Source organism: Peromyscus leucopus, chromosome 1 (assembly GCF_004664715.2).
Source record: "Peromyscus leucopus breed LL Stock chromosome 1, UCI_PerLeu_2.1, whole genome shotgun sequence".
Classification (NCBI taxonomy): domain Eukaryota; kingdom Metazoa; phylum Chordata; class Mammalia; order Rodentia; family Cricetidae; genus Peromyscus; species Peromyscus leucopus.
In genome coordinates, this window is record NC_051063.1 from 94818516 (window position 1) to 94844459 (window position 25944).

The following is a 25944-nucleotide window of genomic DNA, read 5'->3' on the forward strand; positions in this document are numbered from 1 at the left end:
TATATCAAATAATGTTCATATCCAAAAAATAAATGGCAAATGATCATTATGATCCATGGCTTAGAGTGATTACCTGATATTAGCTCTAAAACCACCCCAGAGCTGCGTCTTACTCAGTGGCATTCCCACATTATCTCATTCACTTTTCTTGGCTTTTGTGAAGGCGTATGGGCAAGTCTTCGTTCCAGCACCCGTTTGATCAGCTCTCCAACATCCTTCATTGATGTTGGTGCCAGGCTGGCAGGCAAGGATCATGCAACCTCCTTCAGTAACAGCACCTACTTACAAAACCAGCTCTTGAAACGACAAGCCGCCCTTTATATATTTGGTGAAAAGTCACAGCTAAGGGTAAGCTTTTTTTACCTCTCACTTAGAAAACGTGGCAACCCAAAGGCCTCTTATGAACCCTATCACAAACAAACTTCACCATAAAATTTTTATAGCATGATTCTGGTTTTTTTTTGGGGGGGTTGTTGTTGTTTGGTTTTTTGGTTGTTTTTGTTTTGTTTTTTTGTGGGTTTTTTTTTGTTTGGTTGGTTGGTTTTGCAAGACAGGGTTTCTCTGTGTTGTTTTTGGTGCCTGCCCTGGATCTCGCTCTATAGACCAGGCTGGCCTCAAACTCATAGAAATCTGCCTGGCTCTGCCTCCCAAGTGCTGGGATTAAAGGTATGCACCACCACCTCCCAGCTAGCATGATTCTTATTCTAGATGTAATAATTAAAAAAAAAAAAAAAAAAAAGCTTAGTTCTAAACCAGATTTGGTGATGCTGCCATGCCTGTAATCTCAGTACTCAGAAGGTGGTGGACAAAGGAGGATCAGGAGTTCTAGACCATCCTCCGCTATATGAAAACCTTGTATCAAGAATACTCAGACAAGGCTAGAGAGACAACTCAGCCAGTAAAGCTCTTGCTACATAAGCATGAGGACTTGAGTTCCATTCCCAGCACCCACATTAAAAACTGGGATGGTTGTGCATTCCTATCGTCTTAGCACTGGGAGGTAAAACAGGAAAATCCCTGGAGCTTACCAACTGGCCAGCAAAGCTCAGCTGCCATTGAAAGACCCGGTTTCAAAAAACAAGGTAGATGGGACAGAAATAGCTCAGCAGTCAAAGTGCTTGACTTGCAAAGCAAGGCCCCAGAAACCCACTTATTGCTAGATGGGCATGCCAGCCTGCCTGTTATTCCAGCCTGTCAAGGCAGAAGCAGGACCCCCAAAGCAAACTGGCTAGCAAGACTAGCCGTAGTGGGAGCTCTGGTTTCATTAAGAGACTCTGACTCAATGAATAGATGGAAGAGCAATTGAGCATGAATCCTAACATCACTCTGAGCCTCCTTGTGTACATGTGTGCTCACACACACATGTACTCCATACACACACATGAGAAATGGAAAAAGAGGAAGAAAAAAAAAAAAGGTGGACAGCTTCTAAGGAACTACACCCAAGCTTGACCTCTGACTTCCACACAAACCTGTATGTTCATGTTTGTTCATCCTGCATACACACATATACCCATACACAAGAACATGTGCACCCCCCCAAAAAAAACCAAAAGAATGTTTTATTTTTAAAACTAGCTGCTTATATTTATATATACATATATGTGTATGTATATGTGTATATGTATATTTATGTGTGGATGGATGCATGTGCATTTTATTAGCCGTGAGGATAAATATTGCTAATCTTTTTTAAAAAACACAAAGGATATCAGGAAGTATAAATACCGAAGAGAAATCAGGCTTATTTCGACTGGATTTCTCGCTGTCTTTGTTCAGTTCCCACAGGTATCTGTGCTTTGTAACACAGACAGCCTTTTTTCTCTGAACCACTGGGACAGAGGCTGCAGAAGAGCAGGGAATGCTGGGCTATGCACTGCATTGGGAGGCAAGGCAAGAGAAGGCCTTATTTCTTAAGTCACTTTTTTTTTTTTTCAAACTTTTCAGGCCTGTATACACTGGTTCTAAGATCAGATATTTCAAAATATCAGCTGCTAATCAACTTTAGCCTGTTACTGTGCTAAAGTTTATAAATTGTAAAAATATCTGCCTCCAAAATCAACAATAATTTCTTAAATTCAGTGTTTTCCAGGTCATGCATTAAAAAATAAGTGTTGAGCCAGCCCAGTGGGTAAAGATACTTCTTGACACAAAGTCTGATTACCTAGATTCAATCCCCAGAGCCCACATAACAGTGGGCACTAACAACTCTAACCTCCAAATAGGTGTTGTGGCATGTGTCACCCTACCCTCCACACACAAAAAAGTCAATAATAATAAATACATGTTTGTGGGTTTTGGGGTTTGGTTTGGTTTGGTTTTCCAAGACAGGGTTTCTCTGTGTAGTAGCCCTGGCTGTCCTAGAACTCAGAGATCTGCCTGCCTCAGCCTCCCAAGTGCTGGAATTAAAGGCATATGCCACCACCTGGCAAATAAATGTAACTTTTCAGCTAAAAAAAAAAATGTTATTTCTGTCAACAAACATAGAGGAAGTGGAAGCATCTGTTAATTAGAAATCTCCTCGAAGTCTAGCACTGAGCAATCCAGACAGACCTTTGGCTGAACCGTAGAGCAGAGGCTGTGTGCAAGCTACTACCAGCAGGAGCCCACATGCTTGGCCCTTGCAACGCCAGTGACTGAGTCATCATAGTAACAGACTGGCATGGCTAACTTTTCCCCCACTACCTAGACAGCTGCAACCAGTTAGTCATAGCCTGAAGGGTAATGGTCATGAAAGCTCTAGTAAGGCTCAGTTTTAAAATTTGCATACATGTCTTCTAATACAGCAGTTAATTGTGTATCTAGAATAGAACTCTTTTCAACAGCAATCAAAGATTGCCTGCACAGCATTCGTGGCACCAGTGACTTTTCCAAAACAGGCCTTCTACTTTTTGGCACACTTACATGATCTGAATTTCCTCCCAAGGTTTGACTACCTGAATACTCACCCTGGTATTCCCTTTCTGTGTGAGGTCTCAGAGTAGCTGTATGTTCATGTATAATTAATAAGAAAGACAGACCACTTAGTATTTTTTCTTTCCTCCTTCCCTTCCTCTTTTTTCTTTCTTCTGTCATTTATCAGTTAGTCTTATATGTGCTATATCCTAGCTATCATTTGTGATTTTGAGTTACTACATACCTTTGTATCCCCACAAAGGAAGTGTAAAGGAAATCAAACCCAGGTCCTCTCGCTTGCAAGACAAGCATTTTACCAACTAAGTCATTCCTGCAGTCCTCTTTTTAAAAAAAAAAAGTTGTTGTTTTGTCTTTTGAGACAGAGTCTCTATTATGTATCCCTGGCTGTCCTGGAGCTCACAGTGTAGACCAGGCTGGCCTGGAATTCACAGAGATCCACCTGCCTCTGCCTCTCAAGTGCCCAGCTAGCTCAGTCGGGAGAGCATGAGACTCTTAATCTCAGGGTCGTGGGTTTGGGCCCCACATTGGGCGCCAGATATTGGTGAAATTATTTTGGCCACTCCACGTAGTTAAAAGGATATTTATTTAATGGCATAACTCACAAATTAAGTGATAGGTAGGTCGCAGGGTCTGGGAAAGGTGTATTGCAGTCCAGTGGTGTTCTCTGGAGCTCTGCTCTGTCCACCTCCAACGTTCAGCGTCCGGCACAGAGAGAGCGCACAGAGAGAGCGCTGGCCCATCCAGCTCTCAGGTCTCCAGGTGCCTCCCCCGGCCCCGCCTCATAGGCGTGACAGTTGCCAGAGTCTTAATGGGGGTTGGAACTTCCAGATCCAAGCTGGAATGGCTACCCACTACACATAAGTGATGCATGTTTCATAGAAAAAATGAGAAAGTTAGAAATCAAGAAAGACTACATTTTATTGTAGGTAAAATCTTAATAACTAACCATAATGCAGTAAGATCATAATGGTTACCTTTTGATACTTTTATAATGAATTTATTTATTTGCAAAAAAAGAAATATGTTTATATATAAGAATTTTATTGGTTCAGTTCTGGAACCCTAACAGTATATTTTACCGTTCAGTTAACAATGTACATCTTGGGAAATGAAATTTTTGCTGTTGGATTAACCATGCTGTTCATTTGTCACTGGTTCTTTGTTTCCTTATCCCTGAGACAGGGTTTTTTGTGTAGCCCTGGCTGTCCTGGCACTCACTCTGTAGACCAGGCTGGCCTCGAGCTCAGAGATCTGCCTGCCTCTGCCTCCTGAGTGCTGGGGTTAAAGGTGTACACCACCATGCCCAGTCGTTCTTTAGAATTGCCCTGTATTTGGTGTTAGCATCAGCCTCAGCCTACCAGTCTCTTAAGTTCTCAGAATGACAGCATTCCTGAGCTAAGTAACCTACCCCTAGAAAGGACTAGAGTCGTCATTTGGGGCAACCATTAAAGCTGGCTGCACTGCTGACATGAGAACCACACCAGACTGACACTCTTGATTCACTGCAGTTTTTGCAGCTCCTTGGTATCAATTTGGTGTTTATTATTAAGCAGTGCCCTGGGGAAAGCTTTGTTCTTTTATCTGCCTAATTCTCTGTATCTTCATACTCAGAGCTTCAAGGTAGAATTTGCTTTAAACTGTGAGTTTGTTCCTGTTGAATTCCATGAAATCCGACAAGTGAAAACCAGTTTTAAGAAGCTGATGAGGGCTTGTATCCCAAGCACCATCCCTACGGACTCGGAAGTGACGTTCCTGAAGGCCCTGGGAGATTCTGAGTGGTTCCCACAGGTAACAACAGGGAAAAGTTATCATGTACCCAGAGAACACTCCAAGTGAACACACAACCAACATCTGGAAAGCCTGTACTTTTGTCCCTCCATCCCCATTTTCTTCCTTTGTCATGAGCCCTCTATAAAGGCCACTCTCTTCCAAGAAACAGGAGGGCCTAAGCATGAAGAGGGCAGATTCTAGACCACCTAGGTTTTCTTTCTCTGTGTAACTAAAAGTGTGGTGTATTGTGCAGAAATTTTTTTGATGTGCCAGAAAGTCAGTCCCATGTATTCATAGATCTCCTGTGCTCTTGTCAAGTCAGCAAGGCTCCAGGACGAAAGGTGATTTCCGCATGACTCCACGCTTTTCCCTCTGACTTTCTTACCTCCCGTTTACTTCTGCCCTTTCTGTGTCTTTAGATTTTAGATTCACCCACACACCAGCCATCAGATACTAGATACTCCAAACCTACCTAAGGTCTGGGAAAACTAGATATCCATCATCATTCAGCCAAATCACCCTGAAGCTATTTCTAATTGAACTTTTATTGAGAAATTAAGGGAAACATGGTTTGCCAGCACACATATGCCTACATTTCTTCCAACCACAGAAAGAAAGGTATTTATGACTTGCATGTTATATATAGGCAGTAATGCCAGTTTGGCAGAGGGCAACTTCGCTGCAGCGTAACCGTCTACTGTGTCTGTACTCACGTTCCTTCCTAACTGCAGGAAGCTCTAGTTCCTCTGATTTCTAATTTCAGTTTTTCTCCAAGCACCCTGTCTACCTGTTCCTCTCAGTGCTGGAGAGCAAACCCAGGCCTTCATGTATGCTAACAGATATTTGTCTCTGAGTTACAGCTCCAGCTCCCTCACCTCCCTGCCCAATCCTGCTCTGTCGAGGAGAGAGTTATTTCTCATAGTCATTGGAGTGAATGGTAAAGACACCAAGACATGATGTTAGTCCCCAGGGCAGTGAGCATTATCAAGGCACTTAAGCTATGGAGAAACACAGCTGCATGTGCCGTGATTGTGAACATGGATCAGGATACGATCACTGCCCTAAGTCAGCTTAGGGTACTCCTGAATACCCATGGAAGATGTTCACTGGTACTTTGCTCTATTCCTAAGCTGTGAGCTATAGCCCCAAATTGTTCTCACCACCCAACTACCATCTTACATTTCTGATAGATTCTATGTTCTGATAGATTCCGGTCCTTGCTAGAAAGTGGACCTGGACCAGAAATTAAATGCTAAGGATAATTACTGTTGTTCTACTGTTTTAGCAGCATTTCCCCCTAAGAGCACTCAGCTGATAGCTGAATGGTAAGAAAGAAATGAGGAACGTTCCCTGGACCTTGATTCTGTGCTTATTAAAATAGTGCATGCCTTTAATCCCATCACTTGGAAGGCAGAGGCAGGCAGATCTTTGAGTTCAAAGACAGCCTGGTCTATACAGAGAAACTTTATCTTAGAAAAAAAAAGAAGAAGAAGTAGTTAAGCTGGGGAGGTGGCTCAACCATTGAACACTAGGCTTACAACCACTAAGTTGAGTACAAACAGAAGTTTCTTCCTATAGTACATAGTATAAAAACAAATAGAAGCATCCTTTTTTTCCCAAGCTCTAACTGTCCTGGAACTCACTTTGTAGACCAGGCTGGACTTGAACTCACAGAGATCTGCCTACCTCTGCCTCCCCAGTACTGAGATTAAAGGCGTGTACCACCACTGCCCAGCAGAAACATCTTTTTTTAACGTAATTCTCTTACTATAAATTCATCCTTTTAAAGGTGTACAATGCAGTATTTTATAGCATATTCCCAGTGTTATTCAACCATCACACTAATGCCAGAAAACATTGAGTCTTTAATATAGAAATTATTATACCATAGAAAACAAACAAGTCCTGTAACGAAGACTAGTTAGAACCTCTGTCTTTTCTACGTCATAGCATTATAGGTCTTCCACTTCTGAGGAAATTGTGCAAGGCCATTTGTATTATACGTCATTTGACACCTTGGGTTTTTTGTGTATTAGCCTTTATTAATTATACCTAATATGACACTCATATATATGGTACATTTTGATCATATTCACACTCTATTACTCTCATTGTCCCCTCCTAATGATTCCCTTAATTCCCTTTATGGTTCCTTCCCTCTTCCTAATTGGCCCCCTTCTATTTTCATGGTTTTGTTTTTGTCTTTGGTGATACAGTGCATTTCGTTAAGGTTGCATGGTGAGGGCCTATTTACAGGACCACCGGGACCTTACCAGTGGCTAATCCACTGAAGAAAATGTCTCTTCCTCCCCTGGCACCCATTAAACACATACAGCTCTCCAGTGAGGGGTGGGGCTCCCTATGTGATAGGATGTTTATAGCCCAGTCTTGTGCAGGTCTTCTGCAGGTGATCACAGCTGCTGTGAGTCACAAGTGCAATAGCCATGCCATGTCCAGAGGACAGGATTCCACAACGTTCTGCCCTTCCTCCAGGGTCTTACGGTCTTTCTGCCCCCACTTCCATGATGTGCTCAGTGCCTTGGGGATGTGATATAGATGTTCCATTTAGGGCTGAACATTCAACAGTCAATTATTCTCATTACTTTTACCAATTAAATCTCTACATTGCCAAATGCAAACAGAAGCTTCCTGACCAAAGCTAACAACAGCACTCATCTGTGGGCATGAACATAATTATTTAGAAGGCAGTTTTAGAGATATGTCATGTTTACTTAGAAAAACAATAGTAATAGCCTTCCTACTAGGACCTATGACCTCCCTAGCCATGGGCTTTTCCCAGGTTTTTAGTAACCAGGCACAAATTTTCTCCTATGGAGCCGGCCTCAAATCCAGTCAAGTGCAGTTGGTTGCCATCATAACAAACTTGCCACTCTTGTGCCAAGGTAGAGTTACATGCAGGAACCACAGCTGACTAAGGCTATAAAGGATAATTCTTCTTCCTGCAGCCTGAGTAGTACCTTCAAGCAGTATGATCACTAGACAGGTCCAGCCTGACTTCTCAGTGTTCTATAACCAGAGAGGTTAGTATCATCAGCAGCAGGATCTAACACATTATTACCTAGGCAAATGAGATAATCAAGTGTTAAAAAAAATGTCCTATTCTTGCAGAGGATACAAGTTCCTAGTTCCCACTTTGTGTGACTTATAACTGCCCATGAATCCAGCTCTAGGAGTTCTGATAAGGCACCTGCATGCATGTGGCACACACACACACACACACACACACACACACACACGCACGCACGCACGCACGCACGCACACGCACGCATGCGCACGCATGCATGCACACAAATGTAGTTACAAATACTAAAATAATCTTTTGCAAAAACAAGGAGTCAGAGAGATGGCTCGGCACTTAAGCACACTCATTACTGTCACAGAGGACCCAGATTTGGTTCCCAGCTTTCTGCATGGTGGCTCACAACTACACACATGTGGTGTACATACATACTATTCAAACACATACACACCATACCACACTCACACACTTTTTTTTTTAAATAAATAGATCTTTAAAATGTGCAAATATTTAACTTGATTTGGCAAGAACTTTTAAGTATTTAAGCAATATGTGGTTCTCTTGTCCAAGTGTTTCATCTCATCTTATTTGATTCTCCAAGACTGATAGTAAGTCTGTCTTCTGCTTCTGATTAACTAGTGATGCATTACAGTCCCTATAGCATTTGTAAGTTTTATAAATAAGGGGGACATTTAATACCATCAGAAGTAAACTGGCCAGTATATTAAAATATGTAAGTATGAACCATTCAGAACACAAGAGAAGGTTGTAAGAATATCATTACTTGAATATCATTTCTTGAAAATAGGAATGTTTGGGGGAGGTAGAAGGCATTAGTGATACAAAGGAGCAGTCATAGCTCATAATGCAGAGTAAACAAAATAATAAAGAAGCGACAGTAGGGCTGGAGAGAGAGCTCAGTGGCTAAACTGACCAGGCTAAAAGGACCTGAATTCATATCTCAGCACCCACATGGCAGCTATCAACCATAGCTGCCCTCTTCTGACCTCCACAGACACCAGGTACTCTAGTGGTATACAGACATAAATGCAGAAAAAATACCCATATACATAAAATAAAATTAAATAATAAAAGAGATGTAATCAGTAGCCTCATTGGTCATAGCTCTTGCTTAGGGCTGACTGAAACATGAGAAATAGGACTCTGACCCTAAGCCTCATAACTTCAATTATTTGAAAAGTAGTTATGGGAATTGTCACTGAATTGTCTTTCAGTGCTGACAATGAAATAGATTTATTGATACTAAGAAATAAGAAAATATTTCCATATTGGTCTTATATTTCCACTCCCCTGAAAAATGTAATTCAGAAACTTCTGTTTGACCTTGAGAATTATGCTGTTTGTAAGATTGTAAAGGACTTTGAAAAAAACAGCATGAAGTATTATAGCAAACACTATAAATCTAAAATGATTCTAAGGAAGCTAGTGGATAAAGGCATTTGTGCATGGGCATGATGATGTGAATTTAATCCCTGATCCTACAGGGTAACAAGAACTGACTCCCAAGAATTGTCCTCTGACCTCCACAGAACACACATGACTGCATGTACACACATACACACATGTGAATGAATAATTCTTATTGTCATTCTATATTATGCAAACTGTGATAAGTCTAAAAAGTATAGTTCCCAAACTAAAAAACAAAAAGAAAGAAAGAAAAGACAAATAAAGTGCTTGTTCTAATTGTAGCCTTCTTTTCTTTCTTAGCTTCACAGGATAATGCAGCTGGCTGTGGTTGTATCAGAAGTACTTGAGAATGGGTCTTCAGTTTTGGTGTGTTTAGAAGAAGGCTGGGACATCACTACACAAGTAAACCATATTTTCCTACTACACATATTTTCCAATATTTTATATTTGTATTTCAATGTAGTTTTTACCTTTGGGATTATTTTATATAATGATTAATAAGTTTATGGACAGAGAAAGTCCCCTGCTAACCAGCCCCTGCAAGCCATCAAGCGGCACCGCCCTACATAGCTTTGGCCCAAGCATCAAGCATCCTCACCTTAAGTACACCACACAAGCTTGCAGCTAGAGCCCTTAACCAACAGTATGAGATGTGGACTACTCTTCCTGGCTTCTTTCCTCCATTCTCTCTCTCTCTCTCTCTCTCTCTCTCTCTCTCTCTCTCTCTCTCTCTCTCTTCCAGAATGAAAAAGAAAATTTGTGTGAATGTCAGTGACATTAACCTACTCCTGCCAAAGAGTAGAATAGGTTTGAACTGATTGCCTAGTTTCATACTCAACAAACTAACCAGTTAAGGATCAGAATCTTAATTCTCTGAAAGAAAGCATGTAGCCAAAGTGAATTTGATTTTTGTTTTTACTGGAAAGTTTTTAAAATTCATTTGATTGTCCATCCTGAAGCAGTCAGTCAACATATTTGCTGTTCAGGTAACTTTGTTTGTGAATTAGCTATCGTCAAAAGGAAGTTCAACAAGACTTTTTTAGGCCTAAAATTAATGAAGTCTTCCTCCTGCTCTTGATCTAGGTGACATCCCTGGTGCAGTTACTCAGCGATCCATTCTATAGGACAATTGAAGGCTTCCGGATGTTGGTTGAAAAAGAATGGCTCTCTTTTGGTCATAAATTTAGCCAGCGCAGCAGCTTGGCCCTTAACTCTCAGAGCAGCGGTTTTGCTCCCATCTTCTTGCAGTTCTTAGACTGCGTGCACCAGGTAAGTGAAGCAAGGTTAGAGTGACTTGACCTGAAGAACACGCTGTGGTAACTGCTGCCAAAGCTCAGTCATAGGACATGCTGGGAATGGAGAAGAAAATTTTAGTTTCTGAATTTAGAAATGTTGAGTTAGCCTCCAGGTAAGGGAGTCAGCACTCTAAATTACCGTCTCCAAAGAAGAGAAGCGCCGGGCGGTGGTGGCGCACACCTTTAATCCCAGCACTCGGGAGGCAGAGCCAGGCGGATCTCTGTGAGTTCGAGGAGGCCAGCCTGGGCTACCAAGTGAGCTCCAGGAAAGGCGCAAAGCTACACAGAGAAACCCTGTCTCGAAAAACCAAAAAAAAAAAAAGAAGAGAAGCAAAGTTAGGCATGTTCCCCAAAGTGTGGACTAAACAGCAAAAGTCCCTATGTATGACATGCCCTAAAATGTCACATATGGTCTTCCCAGTTTGGGTGGGCTCTGCCACATGTGTGGGTACAAGAGTTAGAACCCCATCTCTTGAAAAAATAAATAGGGCAGGCTAATGGGATTGAGAACCGTGCTTAGTTCATTGAAGTAACCAAACTGCAGCTGATAAAGAGGCCATCCTGTGTAACCCAGTCCAATGCAGTGAGAGAAAGGAGAGTAAATAGTCCCCAACTCTCTCCATCTTCCTAGGCATAGCAATTAGACTCCCCTTGCTAGGTCCTGGCTCAGGATTGGGATGAAGAACAAGGTGGCACTAAACTTTCAAATGCCTTGTTTCCCCTGCATCATCACCTTGGGTAGACAAATAGGTTCTCCCATATCAAAAATGGCAGTGAGACTCTAAAATACCTGGGAAGAAAGGTGGAGATGGTTTCAGAATTGAAAGTAAGTCTTCTGAAAAGCCCAAATTGGCAAATGACTATATTTTGTTTTGTTTATTTTTATTATGTTAATCATTTGCTTTTTAAAATAATAGCTGTATTGAGTTCTCTTTTATATATCATACAGTTAACCTATTTTAAATGTAAAGTTCCATTTTTAGGACATTCACAGAGTTGCAAAACTATCACCAGTTTTAAGACTGTTTTACCACCCGGCAGACACTCTATAGCCACTAGCAGCAATTTTCCATCTCCCTTCCCCACACACGCACAGGGTTGTGTCTGCTTTCTCTCTTCTCTTTTTGGGAAAAAGCTCTTGTTCCACGGTCTTCACCCACCTGCCAGGCAGGATGTGGAGCACTGGTAACGGGGAAGCTTACACTTTGAAACTCTTGGCAAGAAATAGCGTATGTGTTCTCTGTTTGATTATTAGCCTTTTATTTGTATTCCTTTTGGCAAATAGACAAGGGAGATGTTTGGGGACAGCTGTGCTTACCTGAGGCCAGGGGAGAAAGGCGAGTCTCTTGGCTCTCAACTAGATAGGTACGAGGATTAAGAACTACTCTAAATCCCAATTTCAATGGTGTTGAATCATATGTATCATGACTAAAACTAGTCAAACTGATGCTTACACTGGGGAATTTAAGGAAACTTTATGTAATGTTTACTTAAATAGGAAAAAGTTATGCTAAGTGTAATGCCTCAGCACACTGGTGTTCAGAGAAAAGAAACAGCCGCAGTCTTCCAGCAAAGATCTGTAAAGCTGTGACCAGACAGGCTGGCGAGCTTGGCTGTCACTAGCATTTGGGCAGAAAATGGACCCATGACATTCCATCTCAGGAGATAGACTGTTACTTTCCCATGCTGTTTTCAGTCAAGTCTCTTCACTAACTAAATTGTGTCTAATATTCTCAAGTTTGGGATTTGTCTAGTATGTTTTTTCCAGAAACTATCTTCCTTACGCTGAAAAGGGTTATCATGACAACATAAGGCAGGAAAGGACTCTGGGGTCTAGCCACTTTAGCCCCATTTCACCTTAGGCACTGTGTTTGGGGGCTTCTCTGTATCCTCAGCAGATTTGTTAGAGTCTGAAATCAGTTTCCTTCTGCAGACTTCCCACTACAGCTTCCCTCTGCCAGCCGCTGCCGCCACTCTCCCTCCAGTCTCCTCCTCTTCAGCATGCTGCTGAATTGGTTCTGGCTTGTTACTATGTTGTCCTTTTCTCCCCGTTCCTTTTTGGGGTTGTTTTGTTTTACCTACCTTTAAAAATTCTGTACTAGCCAGGCATAGTAATACACCATCTGTAATCCCAGCATTCAGAAGACAGAGGCAGAAGGATACCCTCAAGTTATTCCAGGCCAGCCTGGTTTACGTAGCAAGTTCCAGGCCAGCCATGGCTATATAGTGGAACTGTAACTTTAAGGGGGAAAAATCTTTCTTTTCCTTTAATGGGGGAATATTTCAGAGGAATGAGTTTTTTGTAGCTAAATTTAGCTCAAGTTAAATACACTGCTAAATGTGTTAAAGCTCTGTGTTCATCTTACCAAATTCTGTGTAGCTAGCAGTGTCAGTAAAAACATCATTCCTAATTGATGAATATATAAAATACACTATCCTCACATGGGAACATTATTGAATCCCACATACGGTAGTCCTTGCTTAGAACGCAGTTCTGTTTTATTGTTGAGGGTAAGGCCTGAGGATGCAGCCTGTAGGAGGTAACCTATAGTCTTCGAGTTCCTTAAGCAAAATTAGTCAGTTTGACATAAATTACAATGAGATATAAAGTATATGCCTACTAGCTTTAGGATAAATTATAATAAATGCTAAATTTTCAAAATATGGTTACTAAAACAACCTGGCATAAAAGTTAAACTTCTCATATCTGTTTTTCTAAATAGGTAAAAATCAAATGTTGTGTATGACCTGCTTGGCCCCAAATGAAAATCAGAGCCAACTCTTAATGAAGCCCAATTGTTTGCAAGTGAGGGCTTCACGACCAATAGAATGTAACATTCAAGGTCTAAAGACTGGAATACTGTATCAGTCTTAGCTGTGTCATGTTAAAATTTTTCAACTGATTTTTTTTTTCATTTGCCTGAACCTGCCTTTAATATAATACCTTTTACATACTTGCCTGAGTGTAGACAAGCTATGACAAAGGGTACATGTTACCTTAACTGTGACACTTTAGGGACTTGACCATGATAGGTGTCAACTTGGTTAAAGCAAATTATTTTATCTCAAAGAGAGATTGTTTATCATTTGAAAAAAAATAGGAATCTAAGGAGTTAACAAGTAGTGCTTCTGACTCTTGCTGACTTAATTATAAGGTAGTGTTTCATCATCTACACTGATTTGAGGCATTAGAAAATGCCTTCTTTGAATGCCTTTCAAGTGAATACTAGTGTTTTACATCCCCTTTTACCAAATAATTTTAATTAGTGCTGTCTTCAGACTCTTGGGGACACAAAACAGAGGCAGACCCAATAACAATACAAAAATAAGTTCAAAATTTCACAGCCACAAGCAAAACCTTCCCTGGATAGAATGTGTCTGCTGCTTATTTAACCATTTATAACACACTGAAATCAAAAGGCAGTTCATGGACGTATGCCCAGCTGTGTCTATTAGTACTAACAAAGTTACAAAGAAAACAGATGAAGCACCGTTCTTAAATTAGAAATTCCTCATCATATAAAAAGCCATTGTTTATGCCAGTATATCCAGGTGTCAGATGACGTGTAGATGCTAGGTCACTGTTTCATAATAGCAACATCTGCAGATTTTTTTTTTTTTACTTCTAAAAGTAATTGGCCTAACTGAAGTGATATCATGACAGGATGCTTCCTTTCCTTGAAATAACTGAGCCAAATCTTTCAAAAGGAAAATATATCCAAAACATAAAAATGAAATTTTTACCTGAAATTTATTTTTAAAACACAATACCAGGACCAGCAAAATGGCTCAGAGGTTAAAGGTGCTTCCTACCAAGCCTGAGAACCTGAGTTTAGTACCAAGAACCCATATGGTAAGAGAGCACCCACTTCTATACATTGTCCTCTGTTCACCACACAGAAACACTGGCACATGAGCACACCAAAAATGACCTCAGACAATAGTTTATAGCCAATTGAAAGTCTTTATTCCAGCTAGCTGGAACTACATTCAGGTATTCAGGACCAAAGTGTAGCCCTGAGCCTTTAGAGCAAGGGGTTTTTATAAGGCAAAAAACATATCCTGCTATCTCACTCAGCAACTACAGGGGTGTGTTTTGTGCAAGCAAGCAGTTTAACAGAAGCTAAAATGAGCAGTTAGCTGGAAGGGGAGGTTTGCACAAGCAGGAAGTTTAACAGAAACTAGGGTAAGTTAGCTGGGGTATCTTGACCTTAGATCCCTAGAATAAAGTTGGGTAATTTTCCATGGGAGTCTCCATCAAGGAGATCAAACTCTTTTTTTTTTTTTTGAGCTGAGGTTTGAACCCAGGGCCTTTTGCTTGCTAGGCAAGTGCTCTACCACTGAGCTAAATCCCCTAAAATAAATTTTCTTTCTTTCTTTTTTTTTTTTTTTTAAGGAGATCAAATTCTAATTAAACCTAAAATGGCCTCAGCAAGAATACAAGATGGAGGAAACTCTGAACTGTCCTTCCCTGTCATACCTGCACAAACAAATACACTAAATAGATATATTTATTAATAATTACTAATTAATTTTTTAAAACATAGTACCAAAGGGGGAAATGTATATAATATGAATGAAAATGTGAAGTACAAGAAATGATCCTTTTAGTTTCAGTATTGAATAATCCTGAGCATGTCCTAGAACCTTTTTATTATGTCCCACTTTGAGAACCTAACAGTGCTGACTGTGCCTTCAAAGTTTATTTACATTGTGAATTGGCTCACTCTGACCTGATGTGGTGGTGTTCCTCCTCACAGTTACTATATGCAAGCACAGTGAAGGTCCTAGCCCAAATGCAAAACCTATTTTGCCTGTTTAAGACAGGTTTCTTCCTTTTGACTTCACATGGGATCAGTCCAGCTGCCCCCAGACATTGGTTACTCTAAAATTCAGCCATGTATATTGGTAAAATACCTGTAACTGATGGCTGCATGGTAGATTCAAGAATGTTGCCTGCTTCCTACTCAAACAAATGGTTTTAAAACAAAGCAATTTTCCATTGTCTTTTAATATCATGAGTTTTAAAGCCATATATGAAGGGCTAGCATAGTACAAAATACACTATTAGTCCTTCCTGAATCTTACTTTGTGAGGTCACAAATTATTGTCAGCTACTTATTTGTCATTAGTGTGTTTTAGCTATACCCATAGGTCTCACATAGTCCACTGCACACTCTAATTTAGTATCTCTTTACACCTGAGAGCAGAATCCAGGTTTGTTGCAGCATATTTTCAAGGTGCTGATATTACCTATGATTTGACTTGTAGATTTCTTATGAGTCTTTTTAAGTTTTACAAAGAACCTAATGGCATGTGGGCAAAAAAATAACTATAGATTTATATTTTTCTAAATTCCTTCTCAGATTCAATTCTTACTTATATAAGTGAAGCTGCCAGGTTTTACTCCGAGTGGAAAATAAAACTAAAATGCCTATAGTTCAGTCCTTTAACTCTGTACTTTGAATCTGTAGCAATGTAAATACAAGATTATTGTTTAAAGAGTATTTAAATGATGCCTGAGAGAAACCTACAAGATTCAGTAGAATTAGTTTACTGACTGACTTGCCTATCATTCTAAACACTACATACAAAATTAAATTGTTTGATGCATACTTGTCCTATGCTCTGAAAATCATATGATCAATAATAAAAAATTCATGAAGCCCAAAAATGTTCTTTAAGATCAGTAAAACTGATGAACCCCTAGCTAGGCTGACCACAGGGAAAAGAAGACAGGAGATTAATTGATTGCCATATTAGAAATGAACATCACCACAGTTCATCTTCAACTCATCATTTCATTCTCAGCAGTTCACAAGAAAGACGAAAGCTTCAGTCTACACACACACTTGTAGCATACCTCTTCATAGCAACTTTATGTACAGTAGCCAAAATGGAAAAGCTCCATGTCTACCAACAGGGAGTAAGGTGTGGCACATTAATACAGTGGAATACTATCTGTAATAAAAGAAGCATGAACGGATAACTAAGCAGCATGGATCAGTTACAGTTGTGCTTAGTGACATAAGGCAGACAGATCCCATCTGTATAAATAAGTGAAATGGGCACTTCTGTCCTTAGAAAGCTCTGTAACCCATAGCTTCATTCATAGTGACAAGGAACAAACCAATGGTTTCTTGGGGAGTTTTCCAGATTCTGTTCCTAAGCATATTAAATATCAGAATAGTTAGGAAAGAGCTCACACATGTGTGAAGCAGGTGGGTTCTAAAGAAAATAGTCATTAAGAGAAGCATTAAAATGTCCTTTAAACGTCTTTGTGGATTGGATCCTTAGTAGAGGCCTGAATCTTTATTCCTCTGGAAATGATGAGCCTGGACTGGCCTGTGACTGCTGAAGGTTTATTCCCATGTTTGCTGGAGTAGTTTGTCTTTGTAGCCTACCCCATCTGAGCATACTGTAGTCTCTGCCTCCCCAAGACTTTCAGATGGTAGAGTCAGGTTCCATCCTCATCTTGTGCTGGAGTCCAGCTCTGACCTGTTGAAGGGTTCTTGGAGGAAGGAGAGAGGAATGAGGAAGTATTAGGTAGAAATATAAACGGAGACAACAAGAAAGACAGACACAGTATAGCTTTGGGAGGGCCCTGGGTCAATACCCAGTTGCCTCGACTTTATTTATGATGAGCTTTTTATACATCAGCAAGGGGAGGGGCAAAAGACCTCCCCCCTTTCAAGGTTGAGGTATAAAGTATCAACAAGTGTAGACCCTTTAAAACACCTGGTAACCACACCCTTGGCCAAATCATCCCATTATGCAGCCCTGCTGGGCAAAACAAGCTCAGACTGTCTGACCTTGAGTAAGGCCTTACTAGGGAGCCTCTGTGGGCCCCACAGTCTTGCTTGTCTCCTTCACTGTCTGGCTGTCCTACCCTATAAGTCACTAGCTCTCAGTGTGTGTACTGGTTCTAAACCAGAAGCTTGAACTAGAAAACTACATGGCATCAAAGGACAGGCCAGGGAGGACACCTGAAGTCTGAACGCTGCATGAGAAGACAAGGAGGGCTGGTTGTGGGAATGTTGCTCAGTGGTGCAGTGCTTGCCTGCTATCTGCAGGCCCTGGAATCGGTCCCCAGCACCACCAGAAGAGGAAAAAGGGCCAATCGTGGTGGCACACACCTTTAGTCCCATGCTTGAGAGCCAGAGGCAGGCGGATCTCTGAGTTTGAGGCCAGCCTGCTTTATATGGTGACTAGGACAGCCAGAGTTGCACAGTGAGACCCTGTCTCTTTAACGCCCCCCCCCCAAATGCAAACATCTGAATAATAGATAATTGCTGTATTAGGACATAGTTGGCAAACACCTAACAAACGAGGGGGAAATGTTTTTGTAATTTATTTTCCATTATAGAAATGGAAGAAAGTATTACTAAATCTAATATCACTTAGATTAACTTTTTTTTTTTTTTTTTTTTTAAGACAAGGTCTCACTATGTAGCCCTGGCTAACCTGGAACTCCCAAGAGATCCATCTACCTCTGTCTCTTAAGTGCCGGGATTAAAGGTGTGCACCAACACAACAGGCCAGAGAAACTTATTTTCATGTCCAGAGATAATGCTATAAAATAATGCTGTTAGTCTTACTTGAGTTTTATTTCATTTTAACTATAAACGGTCCAACTATTCTCAGTCTTTCTAATTAGTTGTTCTTATACTATAGTCACAGGAAATGCATGGGGTCTAGTTCCTTTATTTTACTAATGAGAAAACTCATACTTACTACAAGTGCTTACAGTTCTAAAATGCTAGAGGAGCCACACTCCCCATTATTCAGAACATGTCAAGGAAGAGGCACCACAGTGTGCAGGCCTACTATGTATGCTTCAGACACTTTTAATGTACCTTCTATTTATTTAATATTACTTAATAAAGTAAACATTTAGTTCAATCAAAAAGACAGTAAGAAAAATAGAGAGAGAGGGAGAGAGAACTTATTACAGAAAACTAGGGGTCTAACCAGATGATAAACTTTTTAAAATTTTATTTTTAATAGGTGGGGGGTTTTGGTAGCTTCATAAATACTGCATCTACATCACTCCTGTTCCTCCAACACCTCCCTTGTCTCTCCCTCCCAAGTTCATGAGCTCTTCGATTATTGTCACATATATACACATGTGTGTGTATATTACTGTGTCCATTTAGCTTTGCTTATGTGTCCACATGGCCAGGGTGACCCCTTGGGATAGACAGCCTATGTGGGAGCTCTTCCCTGGAGGAAATGGACTCTTGCCCTCTTAGCAGCCATTGTTCACCTGTAGCACTTCATCTAGGTGTTGAACTGTGTGGAATTTCCCATTGGTAGTGCCTTGTCCTGCTGGTCTTGTGCAGACAACCATATTGAGAGTGTCGTTCGTGTCTAGAGGACACTATCTAACGTCAGGTATCCCAGGCCTCTGGCTCTTACACTCTCTGCAGCCTCCTTTCCTCCAGTGTCCCTGAGCCTGAGGTGTAGGAGTTACCTTGAAGATGTGTCATTGGAGGTTAGGCACCCCGTAGTCACTTAGTCCCTGTAATAGTCTTCATCTGTTGCAAAAAGAAGCTAGTTTGATGAGCGGTTAAAGCTACACTTACTTGTGGGTATAAGGATAAATTTTGAGGAAAGAGTATGAAATTATACGGGTTTGGGAAAATGGCAGTAATCAGTTCTCCTCTTGAGTCTTTGACCTCTCCAGACACAAGTAGTTGCTAGATTTAAAATCTAGATCATGACTTAAAATTTCCATTGGTTTATTAGGAGCAGTCAACATATTGCACACACACCTGCTTACTTCAGCTAACCAAGTCTGTGTTGATCCAAATTAAACATGGGGAGAAAGGCTGTATTTATTGTGTGTACATGCATGCATGAGTGTATCCAGGTGTGCTCACCCATGCAAGTGTGGGATAGAGAGTGACATCACAGTATCATCCTCAATGGCCCTTTTACCTTATTTTGTTAGCCATTTAGACAGGATCTCACCAAACCTGGAAGCGCCCTCTTGTCTAGGCTTGCTAGCTAATAAACCCTAAGGAGTCCCCTGTCCTTACCCATCCCCAGTGCTGGGCTTACAACATGCACTGCCATTCCCAGCTTTTTATGTGGGTGCTAGGGATCTGAACTCAGTTGTGCAATCTCTTCAGCCCTAAAAGCTGACCTTCAGGCCACCTGTAATACTCGTTAGAAACAGCTTTTAGCTAATACAGTTATGACTGAAACTTATCTTGACCAGGCAAAATTCTGTAGCTGCTCTTAAGACTGAGCAGCACTAAGCAGGCAGTGATGGCTCACCCCTTTAATCCCAGCACTTGGGAAGCAGAAGCAAGCAGATTTCCAAGTTTGAAGGCCAGCCTGGTCTACAGTGTGAGTTCCAGGACAGCCAGGATATACAGAGAGACCCTGCCTGGGTGGGTGGGTGGGCATGTCACAAGTCATCAGCTTGCTTCCAGCCATATGAGATGGCTCCACAGAGGCTGTCTAAAATATGCTGTAAACAGTCAAATAACCAAGTCTTGCCCTGCATTTCCCCCTCCTCCAATCATCCATAGTCCTTTGTCTAGGACCTTGCTGATGAATTGACAAAAATAAGATGACAATTGGGTCTGGTGGCTCAGCATATTGGAAGCTAAGACAGGAGGATCCCAGCAGGTTCAGGCCCAGCTCCCCAGCCCCCACCGCCATGCTACCTAATGAATCCCAGACCAGATTGAACTGCTGTGTTAAATTCCTGTCTCAAAACACCAAGAAAAAAAAAATGTTAAAAGACACACATTCCTCCCCTTTCCTTTAGCATCTGAAGGGATTTTTCTTCTAGACTGTGTCTTCTGTAAGCAAGGCTGACATTGAACTCGTGGTTCTCCTGCCTCTACTTCCCAAGTGTTGGTTGAAAGGATAAAAAAAAAAGGCAAAGTGGGTACCGTTCAGTGGGCCCTGCCAAGGCATGCCACTAAGCAAACAGGCCATGTGCAACAGAGTTAGTGCAAGAGGTTTACTGGGGGAGGGGGAGGTAGAGGGCAAAAGGCCGTGTGAGAGAGGCAGACAGACAGACAGAACAGACAAGAAGAGAGGCAAGAGACAAGAAAGACAAAAGAGGAAGAGAGACTACTGTCCCTAGCCGGCACTTTTAGGAGTGGGCATAGTGACAGGTGATGACGTAACTGCATCAGCGACTGAGGCAGGCTGCTGCCACAGTGGGAACTAACATTGGTTAAGGGCTTGAGTCACTGTGCCTAACAGAAAGGATCTCTGTCTTTTCCAATACTTCCTGGTATCTGAGCCCTAGACTCTCATTCTTGGCTGCAAGAATTGTTCTCGTAGCTCTTTCTAAAATGTTCTGTCTTCCTATTGGCTCCTTCTGAACTGCCTTCAGACAGATCCATAAATCTCTTGTCCAGAAAGTGTCCCTTGTTGTCCTTTAAGCCCTACTTCTTCCTATTCTGTGCTTTCCAAACTTCCCTAAGTACAGTTTTGTGTTTCACACTGTTATGCCACAAAACAAAAGCCACAAATTATGTTAATTATCTGTCAAATTTTTTGCACAGTATAATGTTGTAAATGGAGCCAAACAATGCAGTATTCAAATTTGGGCCTAATAGTTACTATTGAATGGTGTCGCTGACCTAAGCCTCCTCACATGTAAACTGAGAGTAATAAGGCCTATCTTGTAGTGTTGTGAAAATTAAGAGACCCCTAATCTAGTGTCATACACAGTAGGTGCTCAGAAAACCTGCCCCTTCCCATCTTTGTTAGTGGTGGAGGTGTGAGAGCCAAAGTTATGTTTTAAGTTTTAATTACTGAGCCTAAGAGATCCATGAAGAAAACTGCCTCTAACCTGTAAGCCCCTTGCTCAAGGACAGACAGTTCCTGAAATGCTGGAGGCTGTTGTTTATGGGAGATAACAAGCCACATGTTTTCTTTTCCCTTAAACAAGTTTGGCTCAATTGCACTGGATGTGCTTGATGGGAGGTACATAGATAGACAGGAAACACATTAGGATGTATGAGGATGTATGCTTGCCCCTGATTGGATGTAGGCAGGAGGTATGCAGGCAGGAAATACGTCAGAATATATGCTTGCCTCATTAAACCTGATGGGAAATATGGTGGCCTTGTAGGGCTGTCTTTTTAAGTTTCTGCAAAATGTGACTCATCATCATTTCCTGAGAACCTGGGTATGGACCTGGCTAGTATTTAATTAAAGCTTGCTTCAAATTTGGCTTTAAGGGCTGGAGAGATGACTCAGAGGTTAAGATCACTGGCTGTTCTTCCAGAGGTCCTGAGTTCAATTCCCAGCAACCACGTGATAGCTCACAAGCATCTATAATGAGTTCTGGTGCCCTCTTCTGGCATGCAGTCATACATAATCTTTTTTAAAAAAAAAAAAAAAAAAGGCTTTAAATTGTGGTAGTGGTCTTCTTGACTGGTGGGGTTAACAGAAGTTTAAGCATTTGTCAGATGAATGACTAGAGGTCTCCATCATATTTCAGGTAAGTGTCCTATGGCATGGCTTTTACTTTTCTGTTGACCTTACTCTCTGTGTGTTTCAGGTTCACAACCAGTATCCAGCTGAGTTTGAGTTCAATCTCTATTACCTGAAGTTCTTGGCTTTCCACTATGTGTCTAATCGCTTTAAAACGTTTCTTCTGGATTCAGACTATGAAAGATTGGAGCATGGTATGTATTTATATGCTCCTGTTTATCTTTTTTTGTTAGTTTTGCATGTTTTCAGTAAAAATGTCAATAATGTAACTGATCCCAAATAAGATTGGAGTGTATTTGTAGAGTGACCCGAGTAACTGCCCAGTTCCAGGGCAATGTGTTCTCTCAGCCATTAGTTACAGTAAAGTGCTCATTCTTGTCCTGCCTGTGTAAAGTTAAAAATGCTCGCTGTTTGACACCTACAAGCACTACCACTATGTAGGAGACATGTTTAATTCATAGTATTTCCATTCATGTCCACTCTGATAGAAAGGGACCTGTCCACGGTAGCAGTTTGGCTGGCAGTTCATGCAAAAGGCTCCAAACCAAACAGATACCAAAGTGAAATTCTAGCACTACCAGTTACCAGCCATACTTTGCAGGGGTTAAAACCCTCCCTGTAATGTGGGGACAGTGATGGGGTACAGTAGGACTGTAGTGACCACAGGAAAAAGCAGTAGGCAATTTCTCGGCCTAGTTGTTAGCATGTAATAAGCACTGGAGAAATTGAAGACATCACTACCATTGTCACAGTTTCTAATAGATTCTGAAAAACCATGAAAACATTTCTCAGGGGGTAGTTGCTAGGAAAACAGGGAAATATTCACAAGAAATTATTGTTAGGACAATTAAAAAAAAAAGTCAGCACTTGTTCCAGGTGCCTTGATTGGAAGAGTGCTTGCCTAGTATGCACAGAGCCCTGGGTACCATCACCTGCATCACATCAACCGAGCATGGTGCTACATGCCTGTAGTTCTAGCACTCAGGAGGTGGGGAATTAAAGTAAAACAAATCAGTATTCTCAATTACACCATATGTCACAGAGTATTTAGAAAGAGGACCCTTCACAACTAAAGCTTTACCAGTGATGTCCGTTTAAAATCTGAAAGCAAGTGCTACTTCCAAGTCATGTTGTTAAAGTGTCTCCTGTGATATTTCACTGTGAGTGAAGGAAAGAATACTGGCCAGACCTTTCCATCTTGTTTGTTCTTCAGACCTTTGTCATACCTCATATCATAATCAGAAACAGTGCCTTAAGTAGAGCTGGTAACAGCTGCCTGTGTCTGGTCTTCAGCCAACTGAGTATGACAGGGTCATTCAGCGTTATTACTAAAAGGTACATTATATGCATATGTAGCTGTCAGAGAAATACAAAGCTGGTCAGCAAATTACCTTCACTCCAGGTGGGTGTGGCCAAAGCCCAAGGTTCCTGCTGTGCCAGATGATGACTCTAGTTAGAGAAACACCAGAATCTGGTGCAACACTTCTCAGATTGACTAGAATTATCTGGGGACATCCAGGCAGCATCTCTAGCCAGTTGAATCAGAACTTGAGGGTGGGGCCTAGGCAGCCAGAACTTTTTAAAGCTCCCAGGTGATTCTACCATGTTGCCAAGGTTAAGTGCTCCACTGATCCAGTAGGGATAGCATCAAACTAAGTCAGAAAGTATAACAATGGGTGAACAGTTTCATCCCTCAGCCTCAGTTTCCTCATCTGGAAACTGGCCAAGGCTTTCAGTCCCATCTATGATCTAAAAGAGATTAAACAAAAAGATTTAAAGGAATCATGTAAGAGAATATTTTACTAAACCTGTTGACAGAGTAAAATTATTTTTATCCTGTCTTCCACATTTTTCATAAACCACCTAGAATGTCATTACCAAAGGGCCTATCCAAACCCCTCTCTGGATCCAAGGGGTACTCACCATCTAGCCTGGTTTAATTTATATGCCAGTCCAGTCTGAGTTGCCTAATTGGAATCTGTCCCTGCTGGGCAGACTGTGGGAACTTCTACCTGCCAAGGTCAACAATTAGAGAAAAGGACTCTCAACCACTGCTGATGGACTTCAGTTATAACTGTCAAGGTTTCATCAGAAACTCTCCACTAGAAGAGTATATTACTGCTTTAGAATTGGACTTTAATAGGACTTGATCATAGTGTCTGATGGTGCAAGTATTTTTTAAATGTTTAAATTATTCCCTGTGTATGTACATGTTACTCTAAGACAGTCATCTGGATAGTGTAAGAAAAGTCCATTGTCCATGCTTCCAATCACTGTGTAGCACCAGATGGAAAAGTGTGTCCTAAGACACAGAGGGCTCCCTCTTGTACCCTCCCTCATTCTCCTGTCTAAAGTCTATCATAGCCTCCAGGGTGCGTCTTCCCTAGTGAAGCTGTGAGAGAGAAGGAAGAAAAACACAGAAAGGAAAGAGTTATTCTTGGGGCCTGTGGGTTACAGGACTTTGTATAGCCTTGGGCCTGAGGCAGTCTCTTGTGAGAAAAAGTTAACTTTTAACAGGATCACTTCATACAAAGCAAAGTAGCAGTGCCTTTCCAGGACTTGCTCTTGCCTCACCCTAGCGTATTCAACCCCCCAACTCCATTAAGAACACAGAATACGCAGCCAGGCATGGTGGTCCATAGGGAGGCAGAGGCAGGTGAATCTGAGTTCAAGACCAGCCTGATCTACAGAGTGAATTCCAGGACAGCCAGGGCTACACAGAGAAACCCTGGGGGTGGGATGGGGTGGTATCAGAATCTAAGTTCATGTATCAAGGAAACAGAACACAACCTCTGTCTTTCAGAGTTTCTATGACTATCATTTATAGTACAAGTAAACTTTTAACCAAGAATATGCTTTCAATTGCTTCATAATAAACAAGTTTTTTTTTAATTTTGAAGTTATTTTTAGTTAAAGAAAAAAATAGGCTTTCCAAGGGTGACATAGTGAACTGAAGGTCAGAAGGAAGCTGTGTGTGGGCTTATCATAAGCCTGGAAATGAGAACTGACTGGATCACCAGAGACACTCCTTGTTGGAGTGGGCAGAGCTACCAGTGATCAATGGCATGGTCTATGTGGGCTCTCGGGCAACCACCCTGTACCCACTGACATGATTAACACTATTATTCTGGGGGATGTTAAATTAAGGAAATGAAGCAAGAAGCCAAGACAGTGGCTTAATTCAGTTATGCAGTTGGATTCTGAATCACAATCGGGAAATAGTCTTTATCTGGTGCAACCATAATTTCATTTTTCTTGGAGTGAATTCGAAGGAAGGTTCGATCATTCTGGGGGTCAATTTCACTCACAGTACTCTATGCCTTCAAGATGTGTACATGAGGTTGGCACATTGTGTAGTAGTGGCATTGTCCATGGTGCTCTTGATGGGAATGCTTTCCGTGTTCACCACGATGATTCCCTGCACTCCTTTCTGGCTCTGAAGTCTCTTGAGTGTTTCCTCCACCTCTGCCTTCTCGGACCCATCCAGCAGCTGAGGGAACAGGAAGTCAGAGGGGGAGACTGCAGCTGCTGCCAGGACAAGGAAGATGTAAGGTACCAATAAGCCACGAGCCACATGACAAAATATAGATTAATAAAAATGGGCTAAATGTAAGAGTAAGAGCTAAACAATGATAAGCCTGAGCTAATGGCCAAGCAGTTTAAATAATGTAAGCGTCTGTATGTTTATTTTATAAATGGGCTAAGGGACTGTCAGGACTTGGCGGGACCTGGAGAGAAAACTTTCCAGTGCTGTGGATAATGCTCTGTATAAATAAAATGCTGTTTGGCCAGTAGCCAGGCAGGAAGTATAGGTAGGACAAGGAGAGAAAAAAATTCTGGGAAGTGGAAGGCTGAGACAGAGAGATACTGCCAGCTGCCACCATGACAAGCAGCATGTGAAGATGCTGGTAAGCCACAAGCCATGTGGCAAGGTATAGATTTATAAAATTGGGTTAATTTAAGATTTAAAAAAAAAAAAAAAGTAGATAACAAGAAGCCTGCCACGGCCATACAGTTTATAA

The 25944-nt window shown here is 41.4% G+C and overlaps 1 protein-coding gene, 1 non-coding gene and 1 pseudogene across 2 annotated transcripts in view; 1 reads left to right on the plus strand and 2 right to left on the minus strand.

Moving 5' to 3' along the window:
- Sbf2 (SET binding factor 2) overlaps window positions 1-25944 on the plus strand; it is a 352132-nt gene that overhangs the window by 313524 nt on the left and 12664 nt on the right. The window contains 5 exon segments of the mRNA XM_037211535.1: window positions 164-348; window positions 4528-4704; window positions 9459-9560; window positions 10242-10427; window positions 21990-22116. Coding sequence (XP_037067430.1) covers window positions 164-348; window positions 4528-4704; window positions 9459-9560; window positions 10242-10427; window positions 21990-22116 — 777 coding nt within the window.
- Window positions 14737-14813, minus strand: Trnaa-agc. The gene has a single exon. It is a non-coding gene; the product is annotated as a tRNA-Ala (tRNA).
- Window positions 25108-25436, minus strand: LOC114697577 (annotated as a pseudogene).